Source organism: Silurus aristotelis, assembly GCF_946808225.1.
Source record: "Silurus aristotelis genome assembly, chromosome: 9".
Taxonomy (NCBI): domain Eukaryota; kingdom Metazoa; phylum Chordata; class Actinopteri; order Siluriformes; family Siluridae; genus Silurus; species Silurus aristotelis.
In genome coordinates this window covers 8,082,220-8,104,603 of record NC_139582.1, presented here as the reverse complement: position 1 = coordinate 8,104,603, position 22,384 = coordinate 8,082,220, and the positions used below count along the sequence as shown (strand labels likewise).

Below are 22,384 nucleotides of genomic sequence, written 5' to 3'. Positions count from 1 at the left end.
CATTAAATATTTAAAGCCTCTTATAACCAGCAAGACTTTTTTACAATTATGATAGCAAATTCTGACTTTGTAAACCAGCTATACATTTTTATTTGTTAGAAAAGAGCCTTCATCTATAAAGTTGTTTTCAATTTTTTTTTTGTATGTAATTATTTTGTCTCATTAGCTTGGACTCTTAGACCTGAAAACAGAAATGTAGTGTATATAATGAATTTGTGCATGAGTGAGGTTTTACTTACTTTTATAAAATAGAGCAAAGGTTTTTATATACAAATAGACTAAATGTAAAAAAGCTATACACGTATGTGTATTGTAAGCAAGTAGGCATTGTTTTTTAACCATTTCATCAAAATGAAACTACAAACGTCAGACGTACATTTGGAAACCTATAAAGTCTTAACTGTTTTTGCTTTCCCATGGCTGGATGATTTAAGTCTGCTGGGCCTTGAATGTACAAGGTGTTTTATAGTTTCAGAAACTAAATATAAGCCCAGTTTGCTTCTACAGTTGTTCTTTTTGCTCCCTTCACTCATCTCTTAACCTTCATCTAACCTCAGCCTCTCTGCCCCTGTCAGCTGGAGGAGGTGTAGGAAGAGTAGCCAAAAATACAGTGTACTTCATGGCAGTGGAGGGATAGATGGATAGGGGGTAGTGGGCATTTGATTAGAGGTATGTGCTTATTATCTCACTGTTGAGGACAGGAGGAAAGGGCTGGTTCTAGATTGTAGTTCACAGTAAAGGAGGGTGGGGGGTGGTGGTGGTGGGGATCTAATAAAAGAGAAAGAGGAGTGGGTATCTACAAAGCCTGTTTGTCTGAACCCATAAGGGACACTTAACCAGGAAAGCAGGATGCCCGAACCGACTAAAAAAACAGGTAATAGCGCTTAGTTTTTAACTCTTGGTTCAAAAAGCTCAACAAACTTTTACAAACTTTCTAAAAAGGGTGAGAGCTTTTACAAGATTTATTATACTGGACATATCAGAGGTATTTGTTTTTCTCTCGGAATTATTTTTCTGGTTTAATTTCTGTAGTGTTTCATTTTACTTGATTTGAATTATATAACCAAGAGAATATGATTAAAACTGGCAACAAACGACTCTCACATAGACTGACCTTTGGTGCCCTGTGTGATTAAATATTCAACTTTCCCAACTTTGAAAGCAAAGTAAGAAAGATGTCTGTCTTCAGTTTGTCACTGCCTCATCATTAAATAATGCCTATCATATAGGTGTCTAACAAGTGAATAATTAAAATTACATCACTTTATCAGTATCATACTTTTGTAGCCAGAAGACAGATCTTCAGAACACATTACATCTATACCATAACATGCCTTCTCTTACATTATAATTGGACAAAAAAGGTTTTTTTCATTACTCAGGTCTAAACTTATCATCTAAGACCGTATTTACCATTTCATTGCACCTCATATCTGGATAATATCCTGATAAAGATGTAAGCCCAAGCATTTGCACTTTTATCAGCTCAGCTGTGTATCTCCTCCGTTTTAACACTTCCAGTGTAGCTCCTCACTTTTATTTGTTTTATAAATGAAATAGTTGCTGCATAAAAACGTTTTATGGTATAAGATATACAACAGAATTTATACATATGTATGTGTGCATATTTAAATACATCCTGTGTGCATTTACATTTGGATTTTTATGTGACTAATTTTCCTGCTCAAGATGCATGAAATCATGTCTATCTTAATTTAAATCTTTACCTCAAAGAATTGAGTCTCTAAACCGTCTCTTTTAAGTCAACACTGAGAACCAAAGTGCATTTGTGGCTTGTTCACTCTTTTTTTTTTTGTAAATGAAGCTCCTAATCAAAGTGCTTTCAAACATCTGAACAAGGTGTTTTAATAATTTGTCTCATTTGTTAATTAGTTGTATAAAGGTTATTTATTTTGTGACATTATAAGTAGAAATTTCAGGAAAGACTTGCAGAGATAATTAGCAATGCCAAACCAAAACCTTTTTTTATGGCATATAAGTTGTTTGGAAACTGAAAGCTTCAGTTGTTATCTGTGAGTTAGGCAACTTAATTAACTTAGCGAGAGAGCAAAGATTCCCATTGCTTTAAAAAAAAAAAAAATAGGTCTGTTAGCTGCAGTAAGCTCCACCCACTTGGCATCTTTACATCATATAATGTTTCCTATAAAAATATTTTCTTTGTTGTAATAATTAGTGGTGCTTGTATACATGCATGACTTTTGTACTCTTGCTGTTGTTTCTTGGATTTTTTTTGTTCCACATTAAGAACCAAAATCGCAGTTTCTGTATGACCTTATTTTGGACAAAATTTTTAAAAATCTTTAATTAGATGGATACTTATATATAATAGCTTGATTTATATTAGATATTATATTGACAATTACATTTAAATAGCACATTTTAAGTACGATTGCATGTATGTAGATGCCTAATGCATAACATGTATGTTTATAAAATTCCTAATATATATAAAAATTTTCATATATGTTTTTTTATTTAGTATACAAGTATAATGAGTATAATATTATGACACATGTCATAGTAATTGGCTAATATGCATAGTTAGATTGTGTGAGATTAATACACCCAGATGTTGTTCAGTTCTTTGTATTATTGATCAATAGGTTAACTCATGCCCCAGCAATGCCAGGCTGCCAGTGTTGGGCCCTTAAGCAAGACCCTTAATGCCCTGACCCTGAACTCTGATCTCAACTTCCTTGCTGTAATGTCTAAGTGACGAAAATAAAGGCTATTTCTTAAACTGATGGGTTTTTCCAACCGTTACCTTTAAGTTTTTCCAATTACTACTTGTTACATACATACAATTTATTACAGGGCTTACACTATATATACTACAGTGTAAAAAAGATTGGATAAAGAATATCAAATATGGGATTATTTAATAGCTAGAGTATGATACATAAGTTTCTAAAAATTTTTTTTATTAATTATTAACTCCAAATCATTGTTTTGTTCATTGTTGGCTTACACATGACATATTATAACTTTACTCTCGCTCAATTAAAGTCTGCAGTAAGATAAGCACTATAGGCCAGTTGCTGTGTGACCATGACTTTGAGAAGTGAGCCTTGTGTTCCAAATGGTGTTGGGTGACACAATACAGTAGACAAGGCCTTGCCCAATCAAAGGCATTTAACACACTTGCATTTCTAAACACTGAGAGAATACATCCTAGTTGTACACGTCAGTGGCAGTTTAGCCACTTAACTTTACAAGTTAGAAGTGTATCACTTGCAGCACTTTAATAATCAAATGATGTGACATTTCTTGTAGCGTTCCAAAGACAGCGATAATAGAACTTACACCATCACTTAAAAACCACAGCGCATATCGCTGACAAGCATCCAACTGCCTAATACTATACTAAGGCAATACTAAGTCAAACTTATGATGAGTTATTATGTGGCTTTGTATGCTAAGACCCACAGTATTCAAACTACTTTACTACGATGCTTTTAGTGATGTGACTAAGCAGTTTGTATTAGTGGTAATAATGTGTGATAAACTGGCAAATCCTCCTTCACATTTTCCAGTTTCTTTTTTATGGTTTTACATTCAAAAGAAAAAACACATCTGTATTGCCGTTCTGCATTTCCTTTTACATAGCAATATTATTCCTAGTCATTTTTAATATAAGAAAACTTTTTTTTGTTTCTTTTGCTGTTTATTCAATTGTATTGCACTCATTGGCAATGAAATCCTGTATTGTTGCATTGGATATTGGATGACAGAGCTGTCTAAGGAGCACAGATATATCACACATCCATCAACATTAACAGTCAAAGGGTATATGGACTATCAGATGAAACAGGCCAGCTGCCTGTCTATCCTCACTTGAGTCTAGGTGCCCCTTGTGACATTGTAAATTTATGTCCCATATTTCCCAGTCACTACAAAAGGCTGCATGTACTTTATATGGACTTTATATTTACATATGGACATTCCACTTTTGCTATGCTTTCTTATTAGTTTTACATATTAGTGTTATTTTACCTCCTCTAATTGTGCAACATAGTTTGTGGCAGGGGAACAAAAACAAAATGTGGATGCCACTGGTTATCAAATAGCTGAGGGCCTGACTGAAGTGCACAGTGCCATTCTTCTAATGCCTGCAGGGTCACTGAAATAGAGTCCAGCTAATCCTGCTCATAGCTACGTGCAGGTCGGTCACAGTGCTTTGAGTGCATTTATTAATGGAAAACATATGCTTTCTATATTTGAACAGGACTGCTTGTGACACAATACAGGGAATTTCAGGCTGTGTTAGTGGAACAGACAGACTGTTACCAGATCGAACTCCATAGAGATCCATTAACAGACCATTAAACCTTACTAACAATCCATGTGGAATAAACTTCATATCAGTCTTTATAATGAACATGCAATATTTAAGCAAGTATTCTTACTAAATCAGTTCTCATACTAATTATTTTTCAAACAAATGTCTGCAGCATGTATCTTAAATAGTGAGATCATTTTAGATTGAGACACAAGTGTCTAACATTGTAGATCTACTTCTCCAGTTTACAAATAACTAGTGTTCATCCATGTTAACGTTAATGCTGATCTAGCAGCACTTAGAGCTTTTCTATATCTCGGGACGCTCTCCTTCCCTGCTGTGCTGCTTATGATGGTTCCAAATGACCAGCACAAAGATCCATGAAGTTACGGAGCAATTCAGGAAATATGAGGATGTATTTGGACTGTAATTAATTAACGATTAATAAATATATACTAATTATTATAAAGTCTATACGATGGCTTACGGCTGCAATTTGAATGCAGATTTCTGCATTTAAGCGCCATTCAGTGAGCAGCACACCTCAACTATAAATAAATAAATATAAATATAATGAATAAACTTCGATGATACCCAGATGAGCATGGATTCCCTTTTAGTGTGGTTCCTCACAAGTTAGCACATTAGCACGGCTAATGTGACTTCCGGGTTCCGGCTATAAAACGACAGCCACCTGTTCTGTCTCGTGTGATTGGTTAGTAGTGGGTTTGATTTGCATAGGCTACCCGGCATGCCTCGTGGTAGGAATTATTTATATGTTTAAAATAGTAAAATGTTATTTTTTTTGTATGAAAACAACATGTGCGTTATTACTAACATAATAGCGCAATATTAAATGTATAATATGCTTATTGTGTGATAACATATTAAAGTTACCGTTAAAGTGTAGTATATTTGCTTGATTGGGGTGATTGGCTTTCAGCATATCAAAATCAGCACTCATGTTTCTCTTCAGATCGTATAAATCTTTCGCCTTTTACTAAAGATTTCCGTGGGGAGGAACATTATGAGTATAAAGTAATTTTTTGTCGCCCTGCTTTATGGTGGGGTTCATTAACTATGTAAAGAATAGAATCACTATATTTGGAACCATTGCATGTTATATTTTTCACATGCAAATATGTATGTGTCTCAATTCATTTCTTATATTCTGTATAGTTGGAATGTTTGTGGGGAGGGTGGACTAATATATGTGGGCAATACTCCAAAATTTGGTATAGATCTTATCTTTAGGAATTACATGGCTATGACCTGGAGAGCAGAGCAATGTGTCATGATTTGTGAGATTTCATTATTTATTTATTGTAATGAACTGAACTTATGAACATGAAATTTACACAAAATTATTATCAAAGAACAACAAAGGTTTTAAAACTTAGATTAGGTTGCAGGTCTTTTACAAGCATTTCAGCAAGGCTCCTTGTAATATCCATAGCTTTAGGGGAGCTTTTGAAATTGGAAACGAATTAAGTCAAGCCTAAATACAGGAGTCCCTTTCACAGTTAACACAAGTGATATTCAGTCATCTTTCTTGTTTCAGGTTTGAGCTACATGTATTTCAGGAAAATAATTAATTTGGATAACAGATGTTGGGTATATGTTAATATCAGGATATAGTCTATATTTAATCAGCCTGCTAAATAAAATGAGCATTATCTAATGCTAAAGTTCTGATATGACTGCAGCACTGATATAGCTACTGTACCTGGATATTAATTACCCTCTGAAAGAACTGCTGGAGGTCTGTCTGAGGGATGATCATCTTTATTTTTTTATTTATTTTTTGCAGTGCTTTTTTTAATGTGTTTGTATAGTTGGTGGTGTTGCCACAGTAGTGAATGGCTTTCCTACACACACTGTAGTTTGCAACATTCTCATTTATAGCTGTAAAATAACTCAAGATGATGCTCCTCTTTTGTCTGGTCATCTCTCGTCACATGCACTGAGTCACGTGATAAAAGGAAACCCAAACAGCTCCTGAGAAGCGGATGAGCAACGTGTGCGTACGAGATGTTTAAGAAGCAGCGCATTTAGACAAATTGTCTGCTCTTCGATGACTTTAAACTAAAATGTCGATATCAGTACCAACGTTTGTATCGATATTAGGATCGACCCGACCACACAAACCTTTTTATTTTTTTTGCTTCCCTGTCTCTTCTTGGGTTTATATTCTGATCTAAAACAACATTAAAAGTTATTTATGTATTATTACAAAATGATTGTTATATGTATAGGCATTTTTCAAGACTGAATGTTCATATTAACTAGGTGTAATTTATGTTTATAGCTACTATCATTAACTTTAAGTGCCCTTTTCCCAATAACACATAAGAATAAGGGAATTATAACTGATGCACATTTGTTATTAGGATAAAGCACCTAAACGACCTTTAAATTACCAACAAATGTGACACCAACAAAGAAACCGTGTTTGTCAGAAAAGTGATACAGTCGTAAGCTGCTTTAACTGATTCTCCCTGCATTAAAACTGTTATAACTATTAAATAGCACTTTTTTTTTTACTCTCACCTAACATATATAATTTTATTAAATAGCTGTATAATATACATTTGCATATATAAATACAAAATGGACTATAAAATTGCCAACCTAAGTTCATCCACTAGAGGTCTACAAAACACTGAGCTCCAAATAAACGGTATCCCAGCAATCCCTTCTGTAATATGCAAATTTTGGGGCCTCTCATTGGTGAGTCGCAACAACACGCAACATGTGTAAAAGTACAAAACCTGAAACAGTAAATACATATACTTAAAGAGAAGATCCAGAAATACCAGAGAACATCAATATTTAACAAGAATATATTTAAAGTTAACCTAATAATACACTGTTAGAAGAAATGCCACGCTTACCCTCACTGTGTAACATGTCCCTTTTATTAGGGATGTGGGGGAAACTATCCTGGTGGTTATTGTACTCTGTTTTTCTTCATATCGTATAAATCTTTCGCCTTTTACTAAAGATTTCCGTGGGGAAGAACTTTATGAGCATTAACTAATTTTTTGAGGTCCTATCTTATGGGGGGGCTTATTTGCTGTGTACAAAAGAAAGAGAAATATCTGATCACTCGTAATACTAATATTTGGAGAAAATTTTTATTTGAGAGATTAAATAATTAAATATTCATTAGATAATCAGTCACATTTGTTGAGTGATCTATAAACACTAAACTAAGGGTGTTATTTTTGATCTAGTAAATGTGATCATCTGGAGCCCTGTATGTGTTTTATTTCAATTTATCAACTTGATCAACCAAGTGTTAATTGCAGCTAAACATTTTTCTTTCTCGTCCTTTTTTTTCTATGCACTGCCAAATTAACGTGCAAAACCTGCAACGCTTCCATTTATGTTTATGTAAGAGATTAGTTGTTTCTTGATTTTTTTGGTTAACATTTAAGGTTTTTGTATACATAGTTTCAGGTTCTATACATGCATTTGCCACATGATAGAAAACTTTTTTTAGTTTTAAACATCCACACAGGACAATGAGGGAATGCATTCATTTGAAATGTAGAAGGGCCCAAACTTTTTCCTTTGTTGGTCCAAACATCAAACTTGAATAAGGGCTGTGGAGTAAAAATAAATGCCAAATATTATATTCAAATGAAAGTACCAAAATTATAATATTTGAATAAAATATTAAAACGATTTTATACTATTTAAAATAAATACATTACTAAACATTAATAAAAACATTACTATGTAATCTGGTCAACTAATGCGGTTTTATTTTCAGCATTCTAGTTGGTCCTTATTTTTCAAAAGTCCCCCCCTTTCTCATATATGGCATGACGAAATCAAAGGTCACCACGGGCCACAAGCCCTAATTTGGGCATCTATGATTTAAAGATTTGTGTAAACCTTGTATTTAGTCAAGCCATGCAGATCACACTATACTTTTAGCACACTCTATTGTACTGTTAACTACACTAGCCAATTAAGCTCTTTCTGAAAGATGCCTTGATTCAGCAACTGATCAGCTGCTTCTTAAGCTATGGTTTGTAGTAACAGATGTGTTGATGCCTTTTCAATGAAGAATCATTGCTTATATTGTGTCTGTCATTTACCTTTAATTAGGAAGTTCATGTTAAAAAGTTTGACAGATGTCCCATCAGTACACAAGTGAACCCTTGTATGTCTTTCCTCTTCATCATCCTTGTCCTTCTCAGCATCTGCATTCATCAAGAAACCAAAATATCAGACTGCTGAGGTTGGGGCCACAGTGATATTTGAAGCACAGACTGAAAAGGAAAACGCTAAAGTAAGATGGCAGCGAGATGACAGAGACATCACTGGAAGCATAAAATACACAATATCAGCAGAAGGCAACAAGCACTTTCTCACCATTAGCAATGTTGGGCCTGACGATGCGACAGGATATGCGATTATATCTGGAGGCTCCAAAGTCAAATTTGAGCTTAAGATCAAAGAACCAGAGGGTGGGTCCGAAGATTTTTGGTACTTGTGCTCATTTTGTATCCTGACCACACTTTCAATCCCCTTTGCACTGTCACTTTTTGATTTTGCCAAGACTTGACACCTGGATGATCACGCAGCACTGCTGTTCCCCTTAACTGACATTCCACTTAACTAACATTCAATCACCTTCAGCATGATTCTGACCCAATTTCCGACACACAACAACTTAGATCACATACATTTCCGACAGAACCCTTTTGCCCTTCCCGTTGTCGCACTATTAATAACAGGCCTTATCCACAGCAGTCAAAACCTTGATGACCTTCGGCTCTGGAGATTGCTTCCCTGAGAGGCTCTTGACAGCAACAAGCATAAGCTTTCATGGAAAAACTGATAGTCACAGAGTGCAAAACACTGGAGCGATATTTGAGGAATAAATACTTAATAGTCTAGATTTGGCTTCAAATACACTGATAGCTAGATATGACTGTTACATAGTCAGAACTTTTGAGAATGTCTCTGACTTTGTATTAAATTGCATCAACAATGTTTTAATTACTTGACTTTTACTTTTATTTACTATGATGGCTTCCATTATATATGTTAATTCAAGACTTTTCAGATGAAGCCATCATATACTCATAGCAGGCTATGATTATTTTCTTCAGTCAAAGCCCCAGCAAAAGCAGTAGAGGCAAAAGCTCCAGCACCAGTAGAAACCCCATCCAAAGCAGTGCCCCCTGCTGATGCTCCATCAGATCCCCCAGCAGATGGTCCAGCAGCTGTTTCCCCTTCCTCTAAACCTCCTGTCCAATCCTCAGAGGCCAAAAATGATGCCCCAGGCCATCACGATGAACATGATGGTAAATCAAATGAATTAAAATCATTTCTAACAACCAGTCTTTAATAGCCTTACTATCTACCATGTATTGTTCCTTTTCTAATACTTACAATTATTTCACTTTCAGAAAACCAGCACCCTGACACGAGGCAGGACCTTACTGGACTCTTTACAGAAAAACCACAGAGTGGGGAGGTGACTGTGGGTGAGTAATGGCCAAATTCAGCGACCTCTGTATAAAAAAGTGAACACTGATTATCTCTTCATCATGGCACCTGTTAGTGGGTGGGATATATTAGGAAGCAAGTTAATTTTGTCCTCAAAGTTTATGTGTTCAAAGCACGTAAAATAGGCAAGTATAAGGATTGAGTGAGTTCGAAAGGGCCAAACTGAGTCAAAACATTTCTAAAACTGCAGCACTTGTGGGCTGTTCCCAGTCTGCAGTGGTCAGTATCTATCAAAAGTGGTCCAAGGAAGAAACAGTGGTGACAGGGTCATGGACAGCCAAGGCTCATTGATGCACATGAGGAGTGAAGGCTGGCCCGTGTGGTCCGATCTAAAAGATGAGTTACTGTAGCTCAAACAGCTTAAGAAGTCAATGTTGTTAATGATTGATGGGTCAGGACTGTTTTGGAAGCAAAAGTTGAACATATTAGGCAGGTGGTCATAATGTTATTTCTGATCGGTGGGCAAAAAGTGTTGCCTGATCAGTTCACATACTGTATATGAGCTTTACATAGGATTTTTCCTGATAGTTTCTACAAGGGTACCACAGGCCTAACAGGCCCCTTAAGAGCAACAGAAAATGGTTCACACAATATTTATATGTTTGACTCTCAGACATTACATAGCTAAAAATCCAAGGGATTAAAATTTCTCTCTGGGTGGGAGGGCACATTTTTTTCCCACATTTAAAACTCCCACTTTTAGCTATTTACAGGTCATATCGTGCCGGGTATGGTAAAAACAGTATAAGATGGAATGCAAAAATACTTTTATCCATCCATCCATCCACAGGTGGAAACATCACCTTTGTAGCAAAAGTGTGTGGTGAGTCCCTGCTGAAGAAGCCCACAGTCAGATGGTTTAAAGGAAAATGGATGGACTTGGCTAGCAAGTCAGGAAAACACCTGCAACTGAAAGAGCACTATGACCGCAGCACCAAGGTGTGAAATGAACTTTGTTCCACAATTTGTTATAACAGTCTTATCTATGTTTCAAGATATTTATTTCAAAATGTTAAAAATGTTCAGCACAAATGTAACTGCAAAACCTCAGTACAGTCAGGTGCAATTCTGCATCCACTGGTTTATGCAACAATTTGCAAACATTTAACAGCGAAAGAGTAATAAACTAATATAATTTTGCAAGCATGTAGGCAAATTAAAACATTTGAACTAATATTAGTTGATGCATATCTAAACTAATCGGGCTGTGTCTATATGGTGATCCACACACTTATTAAAATATCTTTTCTGTCTTTTTCATGTTTGCACTTGAAAATCCTGCACTTGAAACCTCGTCACTTTGCACTAGTTATCTTGCAGAAATCGCAGTATTGTGCCTCACATAAAGACTGTGTTAAATAGTGTTACAAATCAATATGTGGTTACAAGAAACTTTAAATAAACTTCCAGCTAGTTCAGATGTGAAATGGATTATCTAATTAAACTGAAAACTGTCCCACTGTCTTTTCACAGGTGTATACCTTTGAGATGAACATTATTGGAGCCAAACCTAATTTTGCGGGAGGATATCGATGCGAAGTGTCATCCAGAGACAAGTTTGACAGCTGTAATTTCGAGTTGACTGTGCATGGTGAGCATCAGTACAGCAAAGTTCTTGTTCAGCGATAAGTCTGCAGTACATGCTGCACATCCATTTTGGGGCTTTTGGTGGCCTTACTAGTGGGAATTGTTATATTATTAAAGTTTTGTAATACTAATATTGTTGGTGCAAACAGATGGTTTTGAAAAGGATATCAATACAGTCCTAGTCCTAGATAAAGGAAATCATATATTCATGACTGAAATGAATGAAAATGAATGAAAATGAATGAAAATGTTCCTAGAGGATGTAATTATCTGCTCCAGTTATTGTCGTCTACTCAGTATTATAGAAGTGTAATAGAAAAAACATGATAGCAACTTAAGACAATTCGACAGCTAAAACATTGTGTAACAGTTTAAAGTATACATCTAAAGTACAATTATATAAAGTTAGCTGATTGCTCTCTCTTTAATTACCTTACAGAAGCTCAAGCGGTGGAGGGGTTTGACATTCGTGCTGCATTCAGACGGACGTGAGTGGTCCTTTTTTCTATACTTGGCTTTGTAAATTGATAGGTAATTGGTGTTAAATAATTAGTGCTATTTGTGGTTATGTGAAGTATGATATCAAAGTGAAAAAAGCCATGTTTAATCATCTCATTATTTGGACATACTAATCACTCAGGAGCATAACTGCAGGTGGTAAGAAGAGAATGTCAGCAACAGGCAGGAAGCTAATGGGGTTTACTGCAATGGTAGAAGGTGTATTCATCTGCTGAAAGCTCAGGGGAAAATGAACTTGAATGAACATCTTACCAAAAGGAGGCTGTTTTGGTTTTTAATATTAATTTCCTTTGACTTTCCCTTTTAAATTCCTTTCTTGTCTTCACTTTTATCTCTCTGACTGAGAACATTTAAAGAGTGTTGACTTGTATAACTGATGCATGGTTCTTTGTGAGTCACGCTCTAAGAATGTCTCACTCATCTGCTCTTTCTTTCTCTCATTCTCTGTCTGTTTCACTTTTTATCTTTTCTTCTACAGATACCCAGCCCTCCTTTTTGGCCTTAAATATTTAAATAAATATAGTATTTCAATCCACTGATTTTTTGTGTAGTTCCAGTGACTGAGAGACTGGTTAGTCTAAAATAGTGCAGGTCCTGTGGGACAAATCAACATAATAGCAAAGATGTAAAATGCTTGTAATACAATGCTTCTACTCTTTGTTAAAATGAAATAATTTACTCTTTATACTTCCTGTGGCAGGATCTCTTCACTATGACTGGCACATTGTGAAACGCAGTGGTGTCAGTTGCACAAATTAATTCTATTTAACTTGTCAGCCTTCCTTCTTCATCCTGCAATGTGATATTCAAGATCATCTTCTATAATCTATAAAGCAATGTATAGAAAAGTGGTCTCCAGCCCTTTTCTTGCTTTTGTACATGGCTCTCTGGCTTTTGATGAAGTTGAAATGATCAGCTAGTGGGTTTGAAGTAACCTTTCTTCTACATCAAGGTCTGAGCTTTCAACTTTGATGTCCATAATTGAAGAGCTTTTTCAAAGCAAGAAATAGATTTGCTCTGTGCTAAAGTGTAAGCTTTAATAATGAACCTTACATGAATTATCACTTTATTTAGTTCACAGGGACAGACTAATTACTTGGTTTACCAGTTTCAGTATAATATACAGTAATGTGTATCCATGATATGTATTGCACTTGTGTTGTGTAAATGCATAATGCACAATTATGTTGGTCAATGTATTGTAGCGATGATAATAATAATAATAATAATAATAATAATAATAATAATAATAATAATAATAATAATAATAATAATAATAATAAAAACACATTGTAACAGAAATGTCAAATATAATGTGTTTATGCTCTATGTGCTTTTGTGGCTGGTTTCATGCTGCAGTAGCATGGATGCAGGTGATGCAGGAGAGCTTGACTTCAGCGGTTTACTTAAAAAGAGGTGAGTTTCCAAATATTGAGCAAACACTGGCAAGTGTTTGAACTGTCTCATGGATCATATCAAATATAAAAACATTTTAAATGTACTACAAAGTTTTGACTTACAGAGAAGTGGAGTAAATGAAAATATATTAATAATTATTTATAAATATTAGTGGATAAAGCAGTGCAAAATACACAGAAATTGACAATGCAGTAGCGTATTATTAACATTGTATGATGACCAGCTGTTGAGTGCAGTAACAGAAAAAAAAAAAAAAAAAAGATAAATAATTATAAACTAATAATAATTATAAACTCATAAAAAAATATTATTTATGACATTATAACATTATGACCAGTAAGTGAATAACACTTTGTCTTTTTCATGGCACCTGTTAGTGGGTGGGATATATTAAGCAGCAGGTGAACATTTTGTCCTCAAAGTTGACGTGTTACAAGCAGAAAAAATGGGCATAAGGATTTTTGTGAGTTCAAGAGGGCTAAATATTGAAGGCTAATTGACTGGGTCAGAACATCTTTAAAACTGCAGCTCTTGTGAGTTGTTCCCTGGCCTGCAGTGGTCAGTATCTATTAAAAACGGTCCAAGGAAGGAACAGTGGTGAACTGGTGACAAGGTATAGGCATACCTTTTATTTTGACAAAATGCCAACTGTATTTGGAAAAGCGCAGAAGAGCATTCTGCAGGCTTTAAAAAAGTGTCAAACAAAAGAAAGTTTTGACTTGAATAGTAATTGCGAAAATTACAGTTACACTTTTTACTAGGCTAGATACAACATATACAAGGACTTACATGATGTACTCTCAAAAAAAAAACCCCAGAGGTATTGGAATAGAGATTCCCATTTCAATTTTATATGCCAGTACAAGCCGCCGTGTTTTGTTTTGTGCATAACAGCACGCCTTATCGTCGAAGTTTTATTCCTTACTCATCATACTTTATGTACTGTATGTAATAAAGTATGTCACATGTGCACATTTTGTGCATGAAACTGGTCATCTTTCATACTTACAGCCATCTTATTACAGATGTTTCTATCACCATGCTGTCGTCTGATAAGTCATGGTAAAATGTAATGATCTCAGTTTTGTATGAAGAATTAATGCATGTGGATTGACTATATGTGTTGCAGTAATTGATAGTTCTGTACACATATTTGGTCTGCAGTTAATAAACTGAGGTCATTCCTTTTGTTGTTTGTACTCTTTCCTCTCATCTCATGTGTGATCTTCGAATGTAGAGAGTAAGTGACTGAATAGATGCACATCTGGTTTTCCTATACGCATGATGAATGCTGATGTTGGCATCACGCTGGCATAGTTTCTAATATTTATATGACAACGTTCCTTGATACTAGCCTAACTATTCACAATTCTCAGTCCAGTCCAGTTTATAATTAGAGCACATGATTGAGTCACGAATTACATACACGTCTAAATTTAACAAGAATTACTTTAAGAGCACTTTTTATTAATAAGTCGTTCACGTGTCAATACTGGCATGGATAGACCTGTTTAATCACACGTGTAAACTCAACATTATGTAAAACAACATTAATGTGGATATAAAAACATACAGTTGTCTCCCACAAAACGTTTGAACGGCACAATTCCACCAAGTTCAACTCACAACACAGGCTAATACTTTTGTCTTTTTCGTAAATAATATTTTCCATAAATAACTACTGCCTTTGCCTGAAATGTAGAATTTAATATAGTACCATGTCAACCATCGGTTTTACTGATATCACAAATGTCAACTATCACAAACACTGTTTTTAAAGCACAAGAGAGTTTTTTTTATCAAAATTCTTATCAAATTAAATAAGATGTGCCACGCATTATTGGTGGGGCTGCTGAATTGTGTGCACTAAACTGCTCTGGTTTGTCTTGTCATGTCTTGCGTTCTGCTTCTGACTAAGTGCAGCAGTTTCATAAAAAGTGGCCAACGGTAAGAACTGAATTATCCCTGTACATACAACATTTACTAAGCGTTTCTTTTTTTCTGTTTTCCTCCCTCTTTCTGCTATCTGCTTTTGGATGATGTTCTAACAGCAGTGCTGAAAGCAGTGGCCATGTTTGCAGCTTTGCGCTAAAATAATCTTCTGTTTGAAATGTAAAAGAAAAGGATTTTAAATTCATAAATTCAAATGTGATATCTGAATAAGACTTCAATAACAGACTGGTCTCTCTTGGTCTCTGACCACAGCATGGTCCAGGTGAGCAACGAGCCTGGAGTGGATGTATGGGAAATCCTGGGTAAGGCTCCGCCCTCTGAGTACGAGAAGATTGCCTTCCAGTATGGCATTACAGATCTAAGAGGCATGCTTAAGAGACTGAAGAAGATGAAAAAGGAGGAGAAGAAGAGCGCAGGTTTGTCTAGAATTTACTTTATAAGGTAAAGGGGTGGGGATGATGAAGCAGGGTGGTGGTGGAGCTGCTTTCTAAAAAACTCCCTGTAGCAGGGTTCTATATCAAAATATGAGAGGTTTCCCCAGAGACACGATCCAATGAAACAATGAAAAAGTGTCAGGATGTCATTTCTGTTTTACATTTCTTTCATAGGTTCCACTCCCATCCTAAGGGATGTTTTAGGGATCCTTCAAACAGACAGACAGATAAAAAAGCTGGACTTGACGTTCCTTCTAATTCCTGAAAAACAAAAAGCTAAAGTCTAGCTTTACTTCGTCCCTCTGGAAAAACCCACTGAATCTGCAGAGAACCCTAAAAACTATGCTTCCTTCTTAAAAATGATTAGTTTTCTAAGCACTGTCCTACAATTCATTCAGTATAAATGTGAAGAAAACCGAACAAAATATGTGTTATGTTCTATCATCTATATATATATAAAGCTCAAATACCACTGACTGACTCACTCACTCATCATGAAATCTTAAAAACCACTGAACGGATTGCAATGAAATTTGGAACATACCTTCCTCTTGGGTCTTAGGTGCTCACTAAGAAAGGGTTTTAAAAAATTCGCCCTGGATCGCGGCTAACTCGTGAAAAACGCGATTTCTCACGCATTGTAAATTCTTCGAAATAACATTACGGATCCTAATGAAACTTAGTACATTGTTTCTTATTAGATGTTAGATGCACGATAAAAATTTATTTCAAAGTAGTTTGCCCTGTATCCGTACTACAAAGGGGTAGTACGTTATTTGTTGACGTTACGTTCTGATCTCTGATCATCCAGTCCTGCTCAGTGCTTACTGCTTATTGCCATATTGCTTAGCGTTCTGCCTTCCGTAGCGAAGCATTGGTACTTTCCGCTAGTATCATATAATTTATTGCATTTGTTTTCTAAATCAATGATAAAGCTCCATGACACATAACTTAATAAAAAGTAGAACTTGTGTGAAAAGTAGAATCTTTGAAACATTTACATAAATTTCAGTTTCTCAGTGTTTGGTTTGTTACATGGACTCGTCAAGTTTGTGCAAAACTGAATCAAATCCATCAGTGTGGACAAAAAAAATAGAAAAACCTTTTATTCAAAGCAGTTAACATAATAAATGTCACAAATTTGCTTACATTTAAAAATAGACCTAAAATAATACAAAATCTTGAATATTACATATTCAAAATACTTGTTTTATTCCAGTTTAAAAAAATATTTTTGATGTGGTTTCAAACTTTTGGATACCACTGTACATATGAACGTATTTTACATTTTGTGTAAGGAACTGTGAATTAGCGTAAATAATGAATGAATGGATATGAACTGATTATATTTGTTGCAGTAATCAACAGTTATGTACAATATATAAACTGCAATATATAAACCAGAGGTCATTTATTTTGTTGTTTGTACTATGTACCATCCTCTGGTGTGCGATCTTCAAATGTAGAGAGTAAGTGTCTGGATGCACATCTGGTTTGCCATCCACATGCTGATGTTAGCATCACGCTAGCAATGTTTGCTCTATGTTACTTTTGATATAGTCTAACTATTCACAATCCAGTCGATCCCGGTGATTAGAGCACTGCTTGACACAAATTATGTACACACAGTAGAATTAACAAGCACATTAGAACCACTTTGCATCAGAATGCTTTAGTTATAATAGAAAAGTTTATTGGTACCTTTAGGTAAGAATTTTTCTGTGGTTCTAATAAAGGATTTTTGCATACTACTTGCATTTCTCAGCTTACACTCTTGTACCCTAAAAGATCTCTGATCTGTCCCTCAGGTAAAAAACGAAAAAAGTTATTTGTGGAACCATATAAAAGATTCTTTCTAACAAAGTTTCCATCTAACACCATTTGAATGGGAAGACTTTATGTACATAGCACCCTGAGGAGCTGTTCAGCACTTTTTTGCAGTATGAACCTATAAATCTTTTACAGCATTCCTGAAAAAGCTGGACCCAGCCTACCAAGTTGAAAAGGGACACAAGATTAAGCTACAGATTGAGGTAGCCAATCCTGATGCTGAGGTGAAATGGCTGAAAAATGGACAGGAGATCCAAAAAACAGGAAGGTACATGACTAATCCACTATGACTAGAACAGAATCATTGAACAATATTTAATTTTAAGCTTTAGTTTGCAATCACTGATGACATCGAAATTATATAATCGTTCTACACGTGTTACTTGTAAGTGAGAGAGAGATAATAAATCATTTCTTTATCTGTCTTCTGTTTTTTCTAAATTGTGTGCCCCTGGATGGCTCGGCTTCTGTGCTTCGCTTCATCCAAAACCTGCAGCAAGTGAGTTTCTCCAGGTTGTCTACTCATGAAAAAGTGTCTAGTGTGATAAATTGTTTCAAGGACCCTCTGGACTCAGACCTGATAGTGCTAGTTTTCTACTGTGTCAGATGCACTTGATTTTATTTTTGCTGAAAATACCAGCAATTTGTCCAATTGGTGAACTGAAATGTTGAAAGACTATCACGCTAGTCATGCCATATTTCTAATGTATCAGATTTTCCTAAGCCTTTATGTGTAGCAAGGTTTTGTCACGATCTACAAAGAAGAGAAGGAAAAAGAACACATTTTTTCTGTTCCCTCAGGTACATCTTTGAGAGTGTGGGGAACAAACGCTTTCTCACTATCAACAACTGTTCTCTGGCTGATGACGCAGCATACACCTGCATCGTGGGAGATGAAAAAAGCTTCACTGAGCTCTTTGTGAAAGGTACTTGATGATGAGTGCTAACACAATGCAGAAATATTTTTAGCATTTCTAAAGTTTAAGATTTATCTTTTCATTTCTTTCTCAGAGCCTCCTGTACTGATCCTGCGTAATCTTGAGGATCAGATGGCTATGAAGGGAGACAGAGTAGAGTTTGAATGTGAGGTCTCGGAAGAAGGAGCTCATGTCAAGTGGTGAGATTTTGATCATTGATTGATGAATATAATCACTGTTGAACACATCTAATTCATTAACATGACAAGAAAATGACACCCAAACACAAGCACGACAATGTGTGAAAATTAAACTACATTGTCACAGGACAAGCTATATGAAAAGAACGATTCTCTTTGCAGTAGATGTTGTTGCAGAGGTGTGAGATTCCTCAAATGTCCAGAAGATGGCGTGCAAGTTTTTTGTAAACCAAAACTGCTGCTGCCAGGCCTTGGCTGACTCAACCTGGATGACAAATAGAGAGGGTGGTGCAGAAGCGTGTGTGTGAGTGTGTTTCTGCGTGTGTGTTTCTGCGTGTGTGAGAATGAGTGAGTGAATGAGCCATGGCTTCACCTGATCTGGATCCAAGGCTGTATATCACCCAGCAGCTCTGTAAATTATCAGCCCTCTGAAAAGGTCATGTCGGCCTTTTAGCAGCTCTGCAGTGTCCTTCAACCAAAATGAGAAAGTCACCGTTGGTTCATGGCGACTGCCTTTAATGTGCCACAGAGGACACATTTCTGGAGCTAGATAGTCTGATAAAATGTTTCTTAGCAATATAGCAATACATATGAATAGAAACGTCAACTAGAAAATGAAAAAAGATTAAGGTCGCTTCAATCTCATCCGGCCAGTCTTGAGACCTTGTTATTGTTAGTGTCTCAAGAATTAATGAATTCAAGCGTGAATAATTTTAACATGATGAGGTGTGAGGAGGATTATATGATCATCCATCTATGTCATACTTTGCATGTACGCTATCCAGGTTTATATCATAATGTCTTGGTCTGTAAAGCACAATTTAATGAGTGTTGGTTTATAAAAACACAATGCACTGTTCCATTTTTAAGTGCAAAGGCTTGATAGAATGTCTACACATTGATTACAATTATTATTATGAAAAAAGACTTGAAGAAATAGGACACGGTTGAAAAAACAAGTGAGTCAGTTTTATAACCACTTTTCACAATTTCAGGGAAAAAGATGGAGTGGAGCTTACTCGAGATGAATCCTTCAAGTATCGCTTCAAGAAAGACGGCTGCAAACACACACTTATCATCAACGATGTCACAAAGGAGGATTGTGGCCACTACCGAGTTAAAACCAATGGAGGGCAATCTCTTGCTGAGCTCTTAGTGCAGGGTGAGGGGTTTATTTTAGTACTGGTGGATTTCTCTTGTGGTTCTCCTTCTTGAAAAATTCTGCTCACTACTAGTTCTGTTGGTTTGTAGATAAAACAAATTTATATGACTGCAAATCTATCTATAAAAAGGGGTCAAAAAAAGAATAAATGTATCATACTGACATCTCTCTTTCTGTGAAATCTTTAGCTTTAAAGTCAGATTGAAGCTATTTGTCAGTTCGAAGCAAATGCATAATGAGCCACTTGTCAATCACAGTGGACCGAACTGTAGTCCAAAATAAACCCTGCGAAATTCCACTGGGTATTCTTCACTTCATGCTATCTCCTTTAAACCCCGCCTCTTTGTGGTCCTGTCTCTCAAATATCACCTCTGTTTGTCAGCCCGGTAAACATGGTTGACAGGCCCATAGCACATGGCTAAAGCGTGCACAATGCACAGATGCCAGCTATTGTTAGATGGCAAAGGCCATATATTTGAACTGAGCAGGTGTCTGTGAGCAGTTTTCTTTCCTTCTTACACGTCATCATCAAATTCTTAGCCTGGTCTGTTTCTCAATAACTGTGCACAAGTTGATGTCCATTACTCTTTTCTTTAAATACTTAGCTCTTGAAATATAACAATATTTGAAGTGTAAGAAAATTAAAGCGCAACCCTCAGTGACCTTTGTCCTCTGTTGCTACTGGAAACTCCAGGAACTGAGATTACAATGTCCAGTGTACTTATACCAGCTCGTTTTATTTCTATTTTTTTTTTTTTGTTCAAGAAAAGCAACCCAATTCTCATCTCCTGCCAGTTTTGCCTACTTAATCAGACAGAACAGTGCCAAACATAAGCAGCTGTCCAGCACCACTGAACTTCTGCCAGTCTGCCAAGAAGTTAATCACTGCCCAGTGACGCTTCTTTAATAATCTAACACTTAATCTTTAATAATCTAACGTCTTACTGTGTCGGCTACAGCAACATAATGCTATGTGGAAATTTCAATTATTTCCAATCATGTATATCCTCTGATAATAATAATACAATGCAAGTTGTTTTGAAGAGTGAAAGTGATTTGAGTAATCATAAAGATACCATTCAACATTCAAGTGTAGTTTAATACTAAAAGGTGTGACAACAATGTGTGATGTATTAATTCATTCATTTATTCATACCTGATTAAATGTCTTCAGTAAATCCAATACAAAAGCTCAAACATAAACCATACACAAAACAGTAATTACAGTTTGGCCAATTTGTATAATTAACGCTTGCTAGAGTAGTAAACCAGTTTGTTGTTTATACATTTTTTTTTCCCTATTTATACGATTTCAATCTTTGATAATTTATTTAGCCATTTCTCCACTGACTCCCATCAGTTCTTGGCTTCTTGGTTATAATTTAAATTATATTCATTAATACAAACCAAGTTCACTTCATGCTAATTCTTTTTTTTTATTTAATCAGTATAAACAAACTGACATTTTATTTTGCCTGCAAATGCCTGTACCTTTGGCCTTTAGAGAAGCAACTGGAAGTGTATCAGAGCATTGCTGACCTGACAGTAAAAGCTAAGGAAGAGGCAGTGTTCAAGTGTGAGGTGTCAGACGAGAACGTCAGAGGAACCTGGTACAAAAATGGAGTGGAGGTGAAGCCTGATGCTAGAACCCACATCACACACATTGGCCGGTAAGACTACAAAAGGTCCATTGCATTTGTAAAACTGTAGAGGTTTTAATTCTTATTTTATTTTATTTTTTCATTGTGGTCAGTGCTGGTCCTGGTGAACTGTTTGGTGGGATCTCTTCTCAGAGACATGTAATTCAACAGAACAAGGAAATCATAAAATTATGCTGAACTCTAGTTTCCCAGGTCTGGATTTGAACCGCTCCTGTTAAAATGTAAAAGTTGATATACTCTCTGTCTCTCCAGAATTCATAAGCTCACTATTGATGATGTGCGTCCTGAGGATGAAGCCGACTACACCTTTATCCCTGACGGCTACGCTTTTAACCTTTCTGCCAAACTGAACTTTTTGGGTACTTAAGTTGCAGATTTTTTATTTAATGGCTCCATCATTCCTCAGCCTGCTTAACAGTATAACATTTCCATTTATCATTTTCATTTATGTTTTTTAGAGGTCAAGATCGACTTTGTCCCTCGACAAGGTAAGAATAAAAATATTACACAGTACAGACTCAGTGTTGAACTTCTGCCAGTTGGTAAATAGGGCACTTATCCTGAGATAAATAGTTTGGCAAATTGTAAAATTTTTCATTTAAAACAATGGTAGTTGATCATCTAAGACCTATTTAGTGTTCAATGTTAATGCCATTTCACTTGCTCTTGAAACTATAAGGCTTATGTAGCTAAATAAGGAAAGTCTATCTCACCCAAAATCTTTTGTAAGATCAAATGCAACCATATTGGCACCCTGGAAAAACATGATCCTAAGCACAAATTTGTATCATTCGGTCCCATAGGCCCAATTTCCAAATATGGATTTGTGGAGGTATTAATATACTTCCACGTTGAAGTCAGATTTGTAAAGAT

General features: G+C 35.7%; 1 protein-coding gene across 1 annotated transcript in view; it reads left to right on the top strand.

Moving 5' to 3' along the window:
* Positions 1 to 739: 739 nt before the first annotated feature.
* Positions 740 to 22,384, top strand: part of mybpc3 (myosin binding protein C3) — a 36,632-nt gene continuing 14,987 nt past the window's right edge. The window contains exons 1-17 of the mRNA XM_083550091.1: positions 740 to 874; positions 8,512 to 8,781; positions 9,430 to 9,624; positions 9,730 to 9,807; positions 10,620 to 10,768; positions 11,303 to 11,420; positions 11,856 to 11,904; positions 13,295 to 13,351; positions 15,278 to 15,301; positions 15,560 to 15,723; positions 17,707 to 17,839; positions 18,373 to 18,497; positions 18,583 to 18,688; positions 19,684 to 19,850; positions 21,355 to 21,520; positions 21,764 to 21,870; positions 21,970 to 21,999. Of these exons, the coding sequence (XP_083406217.1) occupies positions 850 to 874; positions 8,512 to 8,781; positions 9,430 to 9,624; positions 9,730 to 9,807; positions 10,620 to 10,768; positions 11,303 to 11,420; positions 11,856 to 11,904; positions 13,295 to 13,351; positions 15,278 to 15,301; positions 15,560 to 15,723; positions 17,707 to 17,839; positions 18,373 to 18,497; positions 18,583 to 18,688; positions 19,684 to 19,850; positions 21,355 to 21,520; positions 21,764 to 21,870; positions 21,970 to 21,999 (1,963 nt within the window). The 5' untranslated portion in view covers positions 740 to 849. The remainder of the gene's footprint in view (positions 875 to 8,511; positions 8,782 to 9,429; positions 9,625 to 9,729; positions 9,808 to 10,619; positions 10,769 to 11,302; positions 11,421 to 11,855; positions 11,905 to 13,294; positions 13,352 to 15,277; positions 15,302 to 15,559; positions 15,724 to 17,706; positions 17,840 to 18,372; positions 18,498 to 18,582; positions 18,689 to 19,683; positions 19,851 to 21,354; positions 21,521 to 21,763; positions 21,871 to 21,969; positions 22,000 to 22,384) is intronic.